The 18,397-nt window shown below is 42.3% G+C and overlaps 1 protein-coding gene across 1 annotated transcript in view; it reads left to right on the top strand.

Moving 5' to 3' along the window:
• The window catches only part of SNTB1 (syntrophin beta 1), a 239,160-nt gene that overhangs the window by 197,944 nt on the left and 22,819 nt on the right, over positions 1-18,397 (top strand). Inside the window, exon 4 of the mRNA XM_025451008.3 lies at positions 8,859-8,998. Within this exon, the coding sequence (XP_025306793.1) occupies positions 8,859-8,998 (140 nt within the window). The remainder of the gene's footprint in view (positions 1-8,858; positions 8,999-18,397) is intronic.

Here is an 18,397-nt window from a genome sequence, read left to right as displayed (position 1 = left end):
TATCCAACAGCTGGTGTTTGGAAGTGTCCAAAGGAAGTCACCATGCCCTGGGGTGGGTGGGGGTGAAACCCAGCATTGTTCCCATTGAGCCAAGGCACTAAGAGGGGAGACAAATAAATCTCCTGACTCTGAGTGGAATGGTTGGTGACACAGGCTTCTAGGAGTTGGTGCTCCCCCACAAGAGAAGGAATTGACAGGTTGGGCATGTCTGGACCAAGATGTTGGGTGAGGGAGGTGAAAACAGCTGATGGTCATGGAGCCAGGGCTTCTTTGGGAAGACAGAGAGAATAAACTGTCTAATAGTAAAAGCTAGTGTGGGCAGGGAAAGAAAAATAAAAGAACAGACCACAATTATTCAACATGAGCCTGACAAGGGGACACACAGCAGAATCCAGTTTAAGGGCTCAAATTCATGGCCAGGTTTCCTTGCAGAATGCTCAGAATGGTGGTTCAGGGTAGGTTTGGGTAGTGTAACTATGTACCCCTTCTCCTTTCTGGGGATTCCAACTGAGAATGAGAGGGAGTGATGCACTAATGAAAACCAAGGGGAAAACCCCATATTTATTAATAGCTAAGCAAGTGCCCAGTAAGCTATAATTAATGCCAAACTCAGATAAGTGCTGCATCATATAGAACATGGTCAAAGTGATGTGTCTTGTGTCCTGCGGCCTCTTTTGAAGCTAGGATGCTTGAGTATTGAAACGAGCCAATGGTGTGGACCAAAATAACCAAGGCTGCTCTAGGACTAATCCAGCATACATGTTCCCACCATGCAAATATGGTGATTTGCAACGAGTGGGTAGTGACCACAGACATCCACTTGTGATGAACGTGACAATGCCTGCTATTAGAGATGACCTAGTGACAGCTCTAGATCTGAACGATTAGAGTCACAGACCTCTTTCCTTGGAGGGTGAGTTAATTAGATTGAGATAGACAATGGGCGCAAGGGGGAGGCGCTCCTCCTTCCTGGGATTGGGTTCTCCAGTAAAGTTGTCATTCTGTTTTGCCAAAAGGCAGAGAAGGGTGTAGTGTAGTAAATCATCCCAATCTTAACAAGACACAGGCTTGGATGGCTGGATCTGGTTCTTCCAATTTGTTAGTCCAAATTGATTATTATGTGGCCTGAACTGGCAGTGACACGAGATACAGAGTAATCCAAATAGAATCCAGCAGTCTTTATGAAGCAAGAAGGACCTTGGAATCAGTTTCTGGGGTGTATCTTCAAATGTTGTCATTTTGAAGAGCTGGCTCGTTAGCATTAAGCAAATGAGGCAAAACAAAAGGCTAGGTTCATGTGGTTGAAATGCTCTCTGTGCCTCGATGGGGACTAGACCTTCATCCCTTATCTCCTAGGATATGTGTGATCTGCCCTAAGGTTGGCTTCATTATGAAATCCTGGGGACCAAAGCATTACTTTTAACAGAGCCATCAAAGGCTTTTGTGAGAGCACATGAGCATCCGACCTTCTGCGTACTCCCGTAAATAAGAGAAGTTTCAAAAAGCCTACTCCATGTCTGTAAATGTTCAAAGAGAAGAAAACTGGAAAACTGAAAGTGTAGTAGGTTCTTGCCATTTTCTTATGATTAAGTTCTTGGCTTTACCTGCCCCCCTCCCAGTTCATGTCCACTCGGGACCTCAGAATGTGACCTGATTTGGAAGTAGGGTCTTCGCAGATGTGATTAGTTGAGTTCGTACTGGAGTTGGCTGGGCTCTAAATCCAGTGGCAGGTGTCTTGATGAGAAGGCCACATGAAGACACATGGAAAGAAGTCCACATGACAATGGAAGCAGATATGGGACCGACACAGCTTCAAAAAATGGTGGTGGCCACCAGAAGCTGGAAGAGGCAAGGACGGATTCTTCCCCAGAGCCTTTAGAGGGAGCATGGTCCTGCCGCCCCCCAGAGGGGCTGTCTAAAACGCAAGCACCGAACTCCTGCTATGCTAACGTGTATGTTGACTCTAGCAAGAGTTCTACTTATGAACCCTGAATCTGGGGCTTTATTGTATATGGCTTAGAGGATTGCAGAGCCAGTTGCAGAATTTGGCAGGAGGGGACACATTTGAATTTGGGGACTGCTATTGGGAACGTTGGCGTATAAAAATAATACCGTCCCTAAATGTCCCGCAGTCAAACCACATTTCTCTCTCCTTATTTCCATTCTGCTTTCTCTAACCTTTTTTCAGCTTAGTCGTGATACCCGTCAGACAAGCCGGATCATTTGGTCTGCTCCCCGCCGTAAGCCACCCTTGAATTCACCATGTGATCCAGGTGTCAAACATTCTGGGAGTTGTGTGAAAGGAGAGACGTGAATCCAGTGGCCAGTCCAGTGGAGCTGAGGCTACACAGAGCCCTGTTTCTGAATTTGCTTGCTCATCCTCTTTCTCATTCTCCTCTGCCTTCTCTTCCTTTCCATCTGCTCTGCTTCCAGGCATGGATGTCCCGCCCGGTGCCCGACCACTGGGTCCTGGGGTTGTTCGGGACCAGCTAGAGGAGGGCCGCAGGTGGTGACTTGTTAGCATGTTTCCCATGTTCCCGTGGCCACATTTAAGAACTTGTTCCTCTTCTTTTGGTGAAGTGGAGGGGATCTTTATCTGCCTCTCTGAGAGCTGGTGCAAGGATTAATTATCTAATGTCTGTAAAGCATTTGGAAGTTGATAATTGCTAATTATTATTACCATGGAATCTTGTCCTTTGTTCTAAATTCCTAGTAATCTGAAGTGAAAAGACTTAAATTAAAAAGTTGCCGAGATAGCCATGATCTCCCAAAGAAACATTGTGATTGACCTTCTTTCTCCGTGAACGTTATTTTTATTCTGCTATTAGTCACTCTCCTCACATCCAGACCTTCCTCCCTGAGCAGGGTAGCTGGAAGCAAGAGTGTGTGTGAGGTGTATGGTGGGGATAGTTTAACATTTCCAGGATCTGCCATATGGGAAGTGCATTATATACGTTGTCTCATTTAATCCTCATAAAATATGCATACGAGGCCATTATCGGCATGTTACACATCAGTGAACAAGTGCTCACAGCAGTTAAGAAATCTGTTCAAGTCCCTCAGCTCAGAAGTGGCAAAGCCCGACTTCGAAGACATGCTGTTTGGCTCTGAAGCCTCTGAGCTGTCCCTGCCACCCCGTGCTCCAGGAGAGGGTAGAAAAATAACCATTTTAGGAAGAGTTGGCACGAACAGAGAAAAAGAGATCCATATGCTGGGGGGGGGGGGTGCCCCATAAACAGAGTCCATGGAACAAAGAGGTATAAAGCAAGAGACCTAGTAGCTAAAGCAGTCCCAGCCTAGAAGCAGAGAATTTTAAACTGAAAGAGATGGTCTGGTTTTCACGTTGGAAAGGCTGTTAGCAATAACTTTGTCCTAACCCGTTTTTGTTTTTGTTTTTAAGATTTATTTATTAATCTTAGACAGAGAGGGGAGTGGGGAGGAGGTGCAGAGGGAGAGGGAGAGAGAGGCTTAAGAAGACTCTGTGCTGAGCGTGGAGCCCGACCTGGGACTCAATCTCATGACCCTGAGATCAGGACCCTGAAATCACTACCAGGGTGGAAACCAAGAGTCGGACACTTAACTGACTGTGCTAACCAGGCACCACTGTCCCATCCCATTCTTAGACCCAGAAAGGCAAGTAATTCTTGCTCAAGTTTACTCAGATCTTTTGTTTGATACACACTTATTCTTACTTTGATGAGGTAATAAGAATATATAAAATCTTCTTTTAAATTGAAGTGTAGTCGACATACAATATTATATTTGTTTCAAATGTGTAACATAGTGATTGGAGAATTATATACATTATGAAATTATCACCATGGTATCTTACTGTTGGTCACCATACAAAGTTATTACAACATTATTAGCTATATTCCCCGTGCTGTATTTTTCATCCCTATGACTTATTTATAACTGGAAGTTTTTACCTCTTACTTTTCTTTACCAGTTTTGCCCATTCTTTCATTCCCTCCCACCTGACAACCACCAGTTGGTTCTCGGTATTTGCGTGTCTCTGTGTTTTGCTTTGATACCATTTTGCTTGGTATTTTAGATTCCACATATAAGTGAAATCTTATGTTATTTGTCTTTATTTGTCTGACTTATTTCATTTTGCATAATACTCTTGAGGTCAATGCATGTTGTCACAAACAGCAAGATCTCACTCTTTTCTATGGCTGAGTAATATTCCATTCTTTATATATATTTCCCTCATATCTTCTTGATCCATTTATCTGGCAATGGACTCAAAGATTGCTTCCATATCTTGGCTTTGTAAATAATACTGCAAAAAACATAGGGATGCATATATCTTTTAGAATTAGAATAGCTACTATTTTTAAAGATTCGCTTGCTTACTGTATGCAAGACACTTTTCTAAGCCCTCTGTATGTATTAATTAATTTCATCATTGCGACTTTGCCTAGGCAACAGCAGTATTCTTTTTTTGGAAATACCTACAGAAAAGGTACTGAAAAGCTTTGGTAAGACTGTCTCTTTGAAACTAATCTGCAGATTCCAGGTATTTTAGAGAACACGAGGTCAGTAGTTTTCAAACTGTATCCCTGGGGTTGCTGGGAACCTCACTCAGAGGTGTGGCTGGCGATAAGATAAAGGCGTAAAGTCTTGGATCTCAACCAGGCTGTAACCACACACAGAGCCTTTTTCAATTGTTTTATATTTTGTTCTTTGACTTGTGATTTAATCTGATCAGAGTGTCCACTGAATTTTGAAAGTTTAAAAAATGGGGCACCTGGATGGCTCAGCTGTTGAGCGTCTGCCTTAGGCTCAGGTCATGATCCTGGGGTCCTGGGGTCGAGTCCCATATGGGGCTCCCCGCAGGGGGCCTGCTTCTCCCTCTGCCTCTGTCTCTGCCTTTCTCTCTGTCTCATGAATAAATAAATAAAATCTTTTTTAAAAAGTTTAAGAACTGCTGATGTAGATGACTTATGAGACCTGTCTGAAATAGAGGATTCAATGATTCTATTTCCTCAGTTTTTTGGGTTTTTTTTTTATTGAAATAGAATTGACATGTAACATTTTGTAAGTTTAAGCTATACCACATGTGGACTTCATCCATGTGTTTCTACTTCCTTCAGTTGTTACCAGTAACTTCTTTCCAGTCTCTCAAATTCTTCTTGTCATTTTGTAAACCTTTTCTCTCATGCTCTACAGAAGTGACAGTAGGGGACAGGATTCCACTTCAACACAGTTGCCCGACAGAGTAATTTCAGAATTGTGAGTCTTTTTCCCTGTATATTCCCCTTCTCCTTCTTCATGAGAAACATGATCAGTTCTTTAGAAACTGCCACCGCATTTGGCAGCAGGAAACTAGGATTGAGATGGAAGTTGTCACCTCTTTTTCAGGAGTCACGTTTTAATAAAATAGAGACTCATCCCAGAATGGTTGCATTTATGCTGGAGAATCTTTGGGTGCCAGGAAATTTGGATTTGTAATGGAAGTTGTCACTGAACAGCAGCATAAATACACTAGCCCCCCTAAAAATAAGTGTTCTGGAAAGGCTTTGCAGTGTGAAGCTCACATGGCATGAAGTATGGTATTAAAAACCTGTTTTCAACATAACATTTTTCTCCTTGGAAAGTTGATTGTCCTCATGGGCAGATTTCTAGCTTCAAGCATTCACATAGTATTAAAATGAAAGCTCTGCACCCAGAAACTGTGGAAAATGCCCACTGAGTATTCTCACAGCACAGTTAGCAAATCCACCAAACACTCTTTGATAAACGACAAGATGTTTTAGGGCTTTAGAATTACTGATACCTCTGTATACTCTTTGACGTGTGGGTGAGTTTGTGATTCCACCAGTAGAAGGGTCTGCATTTTACTGTTGCCATTCACTGTTAAGGTTTATTTTGCAAAGTTAATATTGTTTTTGAAGAATGATACTTAGTTATGTTCACATTTAAATGATGCTAGTCAAAGTTAATGGATCAGATCTGACTAGGTAAGTAAGATAGGCATTTTGGGAGGATCATTTGTAGCTTTTCCAGTCCGATTTAATGAACTAGAAAAGTAATTTACTAAGTATAATGTAGAGGCTGGAAGAAATTTATTTCAAACTCCCCAAACACTATGCTTTGAGACCATAGCTTGGTCACCTTGTAAGGTCCCGTATATTGCATTCTGTGACAATTCATTTTGATCTCTTAAAGATGCTGCTGTTCTGTTGGAAAAAGCAATAGGATAAAACTGGATTTTTAAAATATGTACCAAATGCCTAATGGGAGAAACAAGTCAGGTAGTCATTCACATTCTAGTGTAAATAGCTTTACAGGGGTTTTTTCTTTCTAGAAAGGGAGGTGGGTTTGTTTGTTTTTTTTTTAAGATTTTATGTATTTATTTGAGAGAGGGAGTGCAAATGAGCACCAGCAGGGAGATGAGCAGAGAGAGAGGGAGAGGCAGGTTCCCCATGAGCAGAGAGACGGACATGAGGCTCCATCCCAGGACTCTGGGATCATGCCCTGAGCTGAAGGCAGACTCTTAACCGACTGAGCCACCCAGGTGCCCCAAAAAGGGAGCTTTTGTCTGGAATTGTTGGAAGGAGCATGATCATGATGTAATGGATTCTTCCTGGGAGAACTTAGGGATGGATAGGAAAAGATGAGTTGAAATTGTTAGCACCAAAGGTATTCTTGGATTTCCTTATAATTTTTTCCTAGGAAAGTCAGTACTTTGTCATATTATTGCCATTTCCAAAGAATTCCTTTTGACAACTTTAGAAGCCAGTGAGACTGCTATGATTTTCCCACCCTGTGATTCACTAGGGTCTTACCATCTGGTAGGTATCATGCTAAGCACATTACATACACTGACTCAGTTTTATTTATTTATTTATTTATTTATTCATTCATTCATTCATTCATTCATTTGTTTATTTTTTTAAAGTAGGCTCCTCACCCAACTTGGGGCTTGAACTTACTACCCTGAGATTAAGAATCACATGCTCTACTGACTGAGCCAGCCAGGCACCCCGTGCACCGTCTCATTTAATCTCCACTCTGGCATTATGAGGTGAACCCTAGTTAATAGGCTCTAAATGGTGCTAATTCTCCGCTGTGATAAGCATTTTAAACATTTTAACTCAATCTTCACCATAATCCTCTGATATAGGTACTATTGTTTCCCCATCTTACAGGTACAGAAACTGAGATACAAAGATTCGCTGACTTGGCTGAGAGCTCACAGCTAGTAAATTGAGGAGCTATGATTTATGTTCAGGCATTCTGGCTCCAGAGACGACACTGTTAACCACTGTTGTGTGTGATAGTATCCTTATCAGTGAGCAAATAGAAGGACAGAGAATAATAACTCTCCCAGAGTCACATGGGCAATAAATAGTGGAGCGGAGACTCAGGTTCAGGCAGCCCATAAAACTGCATAACCTACAAAGCTCACCCCCCTTCCACAGCCCTGCACATCTTCTCTACTTTGATCATTCAGTCTTAAAGCCACTTCAAATTCTGTATGTTAGTAAGTTGAACACCAATAAAAAATAAATTAAAAAAAAATAAGAAAAAGGTGTTACAGAGGTACTTATGACACTTAGGAAAAATATTATTGTTCTGAATTTGGTGATGATTGTGGTAATTTGTCTTCCACTCTTAAAAATGTGGGTCATTGATTGTGAATTATTTTCTTGTTCGGAATAAAGATTCACTTTCGGGTTTAAAAAAAAAAAAATAAAGCCACTTCAATATAGATGTCAGTGTTGACACTTAAGAAAAGAAATGATAAGAATAGAAAGGGAAGAAATTAATTTTATCATTTATTCAACTTATTGCCTAGTTGAATTTTGAATAGATTTTGGATTGTGGTTTGAATCTTCACTAAATTTCCAACATCAGAGACAACCTTAACCTCATCTACACCAGTGATTCTTAGTCCTTAATGAATGTATGGGTCACCCGAAGACCTTGCTAAAATGCAGATTTTAATTCAATAGGTCTAGGATGAACCTGAGACTCTGTATTTCTAGCAGACTCCCATGTGATGCTGACGCTCCTGGAACGTGATCTGTGCTTTGAGTAGCAAGGTTAGCACATGGAAGGTTTTGTTTTTGTTTTGTTTTTCCAAACTGAGCATAAAGATTTATCCTAGGGCCTAGAGTTCAAATTGGACAGAGGGAATTTTCAGAGATGGAAAAATGAACATGTACAGAGTTGGGATGATCAACACTGGGCAGAGGGAGGAGTGGCTCATGAGTGGCTCACTAAGACCTGAGCTACCCAACTTCCAGGATTGGAAGGGACTTCCAAACATCCAACTTGATGTTGGAATCCTCTCATATCTCTGCCAGGTCATTTCACCTCTAGAGTTAAGGAATTTTCTGTGCTGAATGGAACTAGGAGAATTTAAAGATGGTGCCCAAGTCACAGAAACAGTCTAACTGAAAGGCTGTGATGTCCCCTACTTCTCCAGACAGACATGTGCCTCCATAATACATTCCCAGAGCCTTTGGATGTTTCTTCAAAAGCTTTCAAACCTTCCTATTTCATAATAAAAACAATGTACTCTACCAGAGAACCATCTGGGATTGCTTCTTCCCCCGAGCATCTGCATCCCACTCTGAAATAATGATCTCAGTGCTGACTGGCAGGTGAGAAGCAGTGACAGCTGTTTGGCAGCTGGGCTGCTTCTTGGCTGTACTGATACCTGCTGGGCCCTTGAGAAAAATCAAGAATCCTGCGACCATGAATGGTTTCTTCTCATTTTGATTTCACAACCTGAACCCAAGACTCCTGTTGTCGGGTCCTCTGATTGGAGGAATGCCAGCTTCTCCTTTCCAGCCACTCTTCCTTCGGGCTGTGACGTGACAGTGCTGTGTTTTCTGTTTCAGGTGCCTGGGGAGAGTGAGAAGCAGTGGAAGCCAGCACTCGTTGTACTGACTGAGAAGGACCTTTTAATCTATGACAGCATGCCCCGGAGGAAGGAAGCCTGGTTCAGCCCAGTTCACACATACCCTCTTCTTGCCACCAGGTAGCCATGGCCCTGTGTTTGAGTGTGATATCTTTTTTTTTTTTTTAAGATTTATTTATTTATTCATGAGAAACAGAGAGGAAAGAGAGAGGGGCAGAGACACAGGCAGAGGGAGAAGCAGGCTCCATGCAGGGAGCCCAACGTTGGACTTGATCCTGGGTCTCCAGGATCACGCCCTGGGCCGAAGGCGGCGCTAAACCGCTGAGCCACTCGGGCTGTGCGAGTGTGATGTCTTTGCGGTTTGAGATTGTTCTGGTCAATTATGATTATTTAAGTGCATTATATTCCTGCTTACTATTGCATCAGGAGCTGAGAGCTCTCCAGCAGATAGCCACACATCTTTATCCAGAGAGATTAATGATCATCTATAGCCAAGCGCAGGGCAATGCAGAGACAAAAACAAACTGCGTATCCATCCTGAAGGAACAGTGACATCTGTGAGATGGTCACCTGCCTGGGTCTCCACTCCATTTCCTTTGAGACCAACTATGTGCATGTGTTTATGGTCTTGAAATTCAGGTAGGATTATCAGGCAAGAGTCTTCACTTTTGGCACAGAGATTGTCATACGGGCGTGTACTCGTGTGCTTTGTAATGTTTGCTCAGCACCAGAGACCCCATAGAAAATTCTTTCTCAATTGTGTGTTACTTCCTATGGAAGTGGGGCTGCCAGAGTCTATCTGTTTCTTAGGGCCTTCAATGTCCCTTATTGTTCATGTGACATATGTTATCTTAATGCATCATGTGCTTAAGATAACAGCACATGCTGAAGACCCCTTTTCAGAGGTCTCTATCCTGAACACAAAAGCTCGTTAAAACGGAGTCTTGCCTTCAAGTAGTTAGCAACTCCCAGACCTGGCTTCTGTTGCTGGCTCTTCCTGTATGTGCTTTATGATGATAGACGCAGCTTTCATTTCTCCTGTACCTCTCTTTCTTTACCTAGAGGGTAGGCATGCTAACATTATGTTTCTGGCCTCCCTGGCATTATGCTTGGCAATACTGGGCCCCAATGTCTGTAGGATGAATTCCTGAACAACATGGGACACACTCTGGAATGAGTTTGGTCCCACAGACAGAGAGCAGAGTGGACTGAGGTTTTGGAGCATCAGTCCTGAGTGAGAGAGAGATGGAGACAAGATGAGTTCTCTATTCTGGAGGGACTAAGATGCCACACAGGATATAGCTTAGGCTCAGGTGCAGAGAAGAGAGTGAGACCTGGAAGCAGAACAAGAGGGGACATGAGATTAAAATAGCAATGGTGTATGGAGCTGAAACTCCTTTAAAACCCCTCTTCCTTTCACTTATGGTGATGATGGAGAACAGCAAGGGTGACCTGAAGATGGCAATTATTGGCCTCAGGGTGAATAGAGGAGGAGGCCTTCAGGGGCCAGGGACCAAGCCTAGATCACGTAGATATTAATAAATAAATAAAATAAAATAAAACAGTAATTTAAGTTTTGGATATCCTAAGCCTCAAAGCCTTTGACAGGTAGCCATGAAAGCACTATTGATGTTTACAATAAAATCTCAATAATCAGAATCCAAACATCCTACAGTGGAGCTTCAGGCTGTGTTTTAGGTTCCATTCAGATTCAGCCCAAATGCCATCATGTTCCACAGTCTCATCCACAGTCCTCACCCACGGGCACTGATATGCAGATTCTGAGACATTCTCACAACTGGACCCAAAGAAAGATTAGACGATGGTCACTGTCTTCCAGGTACTAAGAAGAGAAATTGGACTCATGCCTCTTAGACTGATTTTCAGCCTCACACATCTAAGTACAGTAAAGTTCCTAGGTAATTCTAGGGCAACTTGAAAATAAAACTTACCCTAACGCATGGATAGCTTTTTTTCCTCATAGTTTCTGAGCATTCAGACATGGGGGCTGCCTTTTTATTCATGCACCCAATTCAGGATTTGAAAAATTCAGTTCTTCAGGCTACATACACTAGCCACGTTTCAGGTACTCAGTAGCTGTGACTATTGGCTACTACTTTGGACAATACAGATCAAGAACATATTCATCATCACGGAAAGTTCTATTGGACAGCACTACCCTAGGGCGTATTTGACTAGCTCAGAATCAGCAGCGTGTCAAAAGCTCAAGCTGCCTGATGGGAGGTTGTGTCGCAGGCTCTTCAGGCCATCTACACAAGCAGGCACCAGTGGCTCACGGGGAGGGATGCACAGGACAACAAATGGCATCGGAGTAGGTCTGGGTGGGGTACCAAAAGGTATCTGTTACAGGCTCACATGCCAGGTCTGGACCGTGAGCAAAGCACACGAGTAACCTAAACCCATGAGCCTGCATCTGCTATGGAAGTAAAAATGGAAACCCCTTCAGTGTGAACTGTGCTTAGTTAGAACAGAATATGCATCATAAAAAATCAGTGCCTTCCATCTCTATGTAAAGGAGATGCAGTGATGATCCTTGACATCCCAATTTACCACCTCTTTTCCAAATTACCCAGCCTCACCGTTGAACTGCAAAATCAACGTGTTACTGTATGTGTATGCTAGTCCTATGAGCAGTGATAAAATTCGGCTCATAATCATGACCCTGATCTCCAGCTGGTAACCGGTGAGGCAGAGGATGTCCACAATATGGAGGCAGCACTGGCTGTTTGTGCTTATTTCGTCCCCTTGAACTAGTACATATCTTGTCACCTGTTCCTGAGCAGCAGCCTGGAAATGTGACAGCTGGAGTTTCCATCTTAGTTTTCCTCCCGCCAGAAGAGTACTTACCCCGAGCTAATCACTGCGCCTCCCTTTCAGAGTCCTCATGTGTTAGATGCATTGGTGAAATGCTGCTGTCTCTCCAAAGCCTAGCTTTGGAGATACACTTTGGGGAAATAGGTTTCTAACTGGCTTGTGCAGCAGCCACCATGGCTTCCATGCATTGACCATGGTCCTCTTCCCTCCACCATCCTGTAGACATGCCTAGAGAAATACTGTTGGAAAACCAACAAAAAATGAGGAAAACAACCCTCGCCTTCACCGGAATCCCATAATCACACTGGGAGGACACAGTCCTTGTGTGGCTCCAGGCTATGGAGCTGGGTTCATGGCAGCTGAAGATAGAAACTCTTCTGTCCCTGCAGACAAAGCTGGCCGTTTGAGATGGGAGGCTAGGCTGAAGCTGTTTGCTTCTGGCAGAAAACTCGCTGCCAGGAGTAGTAGAGGTCAAAGGGAAACTCTGGATCCTTCCATTACAGAAGTTACCCCAGTTCTTCCAAGGGCTGCTTCCCCAGCCCCTTATTTAAGTTCATCAAGTGACTCATTTATTTCCCCTGAGTTCTCTATGGTCACATATGGCAGTGTGTCCTGCATGTATGAGTATTTAGGCACATAGCTTATCTAGAAGCATTATAAGTCTTTGACTGGGTTTTTCTAAAGAAAGGGACTCATGACTTTTTAAAATTGCTTTTTAAATAAAATTTTATTTTATTTACTTTATATTCAATTAATTTACATATAGTGTATTATTGGTTTCAGAGGCAGAGTTCAGTGACTCATCAGTTGTATATAACACCCAGTGCTCATTACATCACGTGCCCTCCTTAATGCCCATCACCCAGGTACCCCATCCCCCCACCTACCTCCCCTCCAGCAACTCTCAATTTCTTTCCTAAAGTTCAGAGTCTCTTATGGTTTGTCTCCCTCTCTGATTTTGTCGGTTTTATTATTCCCTCCCTTCTGTGCACTTCTGTTTGGTTTCTTAAATTCCACATGAGTGAGGTCATATGATAATTGTCTTTGATTGACTTATTTCGCTTAGCAAATACCCTTTAGTTCCAACCATGCCCTTGCAAACGACAAGATTTCATTTTTTTTATTGTTGAATAATATTCATTTGTATATGTAGACCACATCTTCTTTATCCATTTATCTGGCAGTGGACATCTGGGCTCTTTCTGTAGTTTGGCTATTGTGGACATTGCTGCTATCACCATTGGGATGCAGGTGCCCCTTTGGATCATTACATTTGTATCTTTGTACTAGGTAAATACCTAGTAGTGCAATTGCTAGATTGTGGGGTAGCTCTATTTTTAAGTTATTGCAGAACCTTCATACTGTTTTCCAGAGTGGTTGTGCCAGCTTGCACTCCCACCAACAGTGTAAGAGCGTTCCCCTTTCTCTGCATCCTCACCAACATTTGAGTTTCATGACTGTTAATTTTAGCTCTGACTGGTGTGAGGTGGTATCTCATTGTGATTTTTATTTTTATTTTCCTGTTGCTGAATGATGTTGAGCATTTTTTCATGTGTCTCTTGGCCATTTGTATGTCTTCTTTGGAGAAATGTCTGTCCATGTCTTCTGCCCATTTCTTGACTGGATTATTTGTTCTTTGGGTGTTGAGTTTAATAAGTTATTTATCGATTTTGAACACTAGTCCTTTATCCTATAAAACATTTGCAAATATCTTCTCCGTTCTGTAAGTTGCCTTTTGGTTTTGTCAACTGTTTCCTTTGCTGTCCAAAAGCTTTTCATTCTGATAGCTCATTTTTGCCTTTGTTTCCCATGCCTTTGGGGATGTGTCTAGCAATAAGTTGCTGCAGCCAAGGTCACAGAGATTGTTGCCTGTGTTATCCTCTAGGATTTTGATGGATTCCTGTCTCACATTTAGGTCTTTCATCCATTTTGAGTGTATTTTTGTGTATGGCATAAGGAAATGATCCAGTTTCATTCTTCTGCATGTGGCTGTCCAGTTTTCCCAACACCATTTGTTAAAGAGACTGTCATTTTTCCATTGGATAGTCTTTTCTGATTTGTCAAAGATTGGTTGACCATAGGGTTGAGGGTCCATTTCTGGGTTCTATTCTCTGTTCTCTCTACGTATGTGTCTATTTTTGTGCCAGTATGATACTGTCTTGATGATTGTAGCTTTGTAATATAGCTTGAGGTCTGGAATTGTGATGCTTCCAGCTTTGGTTTTCTTTTTCAGCATTCTTTTGGCTATTCATGATCTTTATCTATTCATAAAAGTTCCATACAAATTTTAGGGTTGTTGTTCCAACTCTGTGAAAAATCTTTCTTCCCTGTGGTTCTTCAGAAGCACTGTTTTGCCTTATGTTGTGGTGACCACCAGTGAATTAATTCAAAGGCTGTCCTGGATCTAGTGTTCACAGAGTCATCAGAAGCCCCTAAAATGTGTTGTATGGTTGCCCTGCTTTTTCACTTAACATGATCTTAGAATTTTCCTATGATGTTTTGTACTCTACCTTCACTTTATTTTACTGTGTAGCATTCCATTACATGGATGCTCCAGGGCACAGACTCTGGAAACTTACAGCATGGCTCCAAATCCCAGCTGCTTACCAAGTTTTGGAAATTTGGGCAAATTTTGTAATCTCTTATTACCTCATGTCCCTCATCTGTAACGGGCATAATATTTGTACCTACCTGATAAGGTTGTTAAAAGGTTACATTAGGTAATGTAAAGTGCTTAGGATAGTGTTTGACATGTGGTAAGTGCTAAATACATTTAGTATTAGTACTCTTATTTTTTAACCTTTTCTCTATCTGGGGATTTGATAGTTCGTTGGCCACATTTTAAAAACAACTTCATCACACTGAAAACTTGTGAACAACTGAAATCCACAGGTTGTCATTATAGCACCTTGTGAGAAATCTTTTAAAGGTGATCTTGTCAGCAAAAAAATAGTAATAATAAAAATAAAGATAGATCAACAAACAGAAAGCCTGAAAAACATCTCCTTAAAAAATAAAAATGACTTTTTTTACTGGTGGAGAGGAATAATCACAGTATTGGATTTGACAACCCGGGTTCATATTCCAGGTTTGCCCAGGCAAGCCCCAGTTTACAGGCTGTGTGACCTTGAGCAAATCATGTCAATTCTCTGATCCTGTTTCTTCACCTGAAAACTAGGATCGTAATGTCTGTGACAGAGTGATTATGAAAATGCCAGGATGATGACCGTGCCTGTCAGCTCAGGCTGCCACACCAAAATACCGTAGCCTGGATAGCTGAAGCAACAGATCATTATTTTCTCACAATTGCGGAGGTTGAGAAGTCTAAGACCCCAGTATCAGTGTGGTTGGTTTCTGGTGAGAGCCCTCTTCTTGGTTTGTAGGTGGCCACCATCTTGCTGTGTGCTCATATGACTTCTTCTTTATGTGTGTACGGGGAGGGAGAACACTGGAGCTCTCTGGTGGCCTCTTCTTATAAGGACACTAAACCCACCAGAGCAGGGCCACACCCTTATGAACTCATTTAACCGTAATGACCACCTTGTTGGCTCTGTTTCTAAATATCTACCCTTTGAGGGTTAGGCCCTCAACATGTGAACTGACGGGGTGACAGTGGGACAGGATTCAGTCCATGGCCATGACAGAAGTACAGCCTTATTTAGTATCACAACTGGCACACAGCAAGTCTGGGCAACTGCCAATCCTGTTCCCTTCACCTTAGCAGTGCTGGGCAGCATTGTTCAGGATGTCAGACAGGCTTTTCTCTTGCCCAAGAACAGGCAGGGACCAGAGCCAGTAGGAAACAGGTTCTCCTAAAATCAAGTTACTTGCCCAGACAGTTCATTGTTGACTTGTTGATTTGTTTAGTTTTGGTTTGTTGTTTGTTGTTTTTGTTTTTGTCTTTGTTTTGTAGTCTCAGGCACATCAAATTTGTATTTTTTTCGAAGATGAAGATTTGATTGTGTTTCAAAGCAGTGACACTAGAAATGTTCACAGCGTGTTCTTGATGTTGACCACCAAGCAGAGAAGTGTATGAGCCGTCGCCTCTCCCACTGACAAGCATCGATGGTGCCTCTGTGCATCAATGGCACAATTTATAGCAGTGCATTTGAGAAGTTTTCCAACACATGATTTTAGCTATTCTCATCCCTCAGCTTTTATGAGTCTTTGGGAAAAATGTTTTTTGTTTTTTTTGGTTTTGTTTTGCTTAGTCAAAGCTTATTTGATGTTGCTGACCACTTAAAAAAAAAAAGGTACATATACTCTTGCCCATATGGAGGAAGTGGGTTGGGTTGTTTTGTTTTTGTCTTTGTTACCGTCGTCATAATTGGTAAGTGAGATAGGCCTACAGAGAGTGAGGGTTGAGGTTGCAGTATGTCTGAAATTCTAGAGGAGATTTAACACAGAAATTCTGCATGCCCAGTCCCAGTGGTTGGCAAAAGACTGGGAAGCACAGAACTTGCAGAAGGAGTGATGCTGCCCTGAGCCCAGTTCTCCCCACTGTGGGCCCAAGAGAAGGGATAGGGTAGCTGGAGAAGAGGAACTCATGAATGTGCAGGTCACTCCTTTGATTCCACATGGGAGCCAAAGACACTGGCATTTCTATTAAACGTGTTGGGTAATCTTTGGTGCCTAAGGAACTAACCTGTTTCTACGTGCTAAAAGTAGTTGCTGCCTCAGGCCAGCCTCAGAAATTTTAGGAATGCTTTCCACTGGGGAAGTTGAGCCGTTTGTGTGTGTCAAACATTAAATTACAATCAGTTTGTGGTTTGCACACTCAGCCCAGTAAGCCTCTTTTCTCTTAGGGAATGTGAGTCTGTGCCATGGCATTCCCAAGGGAAGCATGAGAGGCTCTGCAAGCCCATGGATCCGCACTCTATCAAACTGAAAAGTTCAGGGTTTGTCTTCACATCCTTCCATCCTGTTTGGGCTCTATGTACCTAGAGTTTACACTAACTGCTGGTCCCCTCTCCTCCCTCCTATTAATCCAGCAGCTCCTTAGAGTCAGGTGGGAGATGAGCAGGGGAGATGAGCAGGGAGACTGGAACCCCTCAGCTCACACCAGAGGAGCTCCACGGTCTTTGGAGTCAGACACACTGGGAGTTGGATCCTGAGACCTTGACTTGCAATGCAGTTGTGGGAAAATATCAGTTCCTCTGAATCCAAGCCTCCTCATCTTTATGAAGGGCAAGAGTTTCTTCTGCTTTGTATGGTTATTGGTGGGACCCATTGAGACAGTACATGTAAGTGTTTAGCATATGCCTGAGACATGATAAGTGGTTGATAGATGTTAGCAATTAAGATTGGGAAAAATAATTGAAATTAATGTATGAATAATAAGTTTGATCCCACATATAATACTGTATTTATCATGGATTTGTAGTGTCTTAAACCAAAGTCATTGAGATATAAGGACAGGGCGAAGGAAGAGTTTGTTGATTTGTTTGTAGAGAGAGGGACGTGGGGAGACTGAAACCTCTCAGCTCACACTAGAAAGCTAGCTCTTAATGACACTTGTAAGGACGCTGCAGGTAGGTGGCCTACTGATGACTTCTTCTTTGGAGCAGGGATGTCCAGTTCAATTTAAGAAATGTTTAACAGTCCCCTGTTAGAGGCCAGCATTGTACAAAGGGCTGATGTTAGGGGGATTTAAAAAAATGCAAAACGGGAGGGGTAAAAGCCAAGTGTTACAAAAGCTAATTGTTCAGGTTATTTACTCATGGTTTCATTTTCCCAGTAAAAGAGTACAGATTTTATTTGTCATTACCTTCCATGGAGAGGTTCTTGAAGATCTTTTTATAATCTATATTCTATACTCATTGCGATATATGTTGAACTAATTAAAACATGGATGGGATAATGGAATATGGAAGAGATAACCAGGAAAAACTCAAAGAGTATATCTAAAAATTAAAATTCTAAGATTGCTAAATGATAAAAAAGACTTAAAAGGAAAACTTCCCAACACATTGGACTGTCACGATGTGAGAATATCCTTCAGATCGTAGGCCTTGTTCATCTCTAGACATGGCAAGTATGTGGGTGTGTGGGTGAATTAAATCCTTGGGTGACCTGAAGAGCTCATTATTCCCTCTCATTATAAGAGGGAACAATTTCTGCCTATAGTTGACAAGCTGGAGTTTGGCCCTTTTTCCTGGTATAATGGAAAGAGTATCAACTTTGTAGTCAGGTGGACTTGGGTTCAAGTTCTGGACACTCACCTTGTGATCCTGGGCAGCTACTTTACCACTCAGAATCATGGATTCCTTTACCTTGTTGGTAAAATGGAGCATGTAAATACCACTTCCAAGACCTCATGGAGACTAAGTGCAGCCTTTCACACAGTAGGCATCTGCTTTCCTCTCTCCACTTCTGATGACAGCTGGCTGTGAGAGGTCACGAGACCACGGAGAATATACGTCCCTGTCTCTGGAAGTCCACCTGGATTAATTCCACTAAATAGTAAAAAATTGGCCCTTTTGTTGCTCATTCTCCTGTATTACATCGGTCTTTGCTTTAAGACAGTATCCCTCAATAATATCTTTTCTAGAGATGGGACCTTGCCTGACCTTTCAGCACCATGTTCAGATGAAAGAAGTTTAGAAGGTTTAGAAACGAGGCAATTGTTCAGCTCTTCTTGGCTGAGGGGCAGCTTGCTGGTTCCTGAGCAGCCCTCTTATTAGC

Source organism: Canis lupus, chromosome 13, assembly GCF_003254725.2.
Source record: "Canis lupus dingo isolate Sandy chromosome 13, ASM325472v2, whole genome shotgun sequence".
NCBI classification, from domain to species: domain Eukaryota; kingdom Metazoa; phylum Chordata; class Mammalia; order Carnivora; family Canidae; genus Canis; species Canis lupus.
The sequence above is the reverse complement of the archived record's forward strand: the minus strand, read 5'-3'. Positions and strand labels throughout refer to the sequence as shown.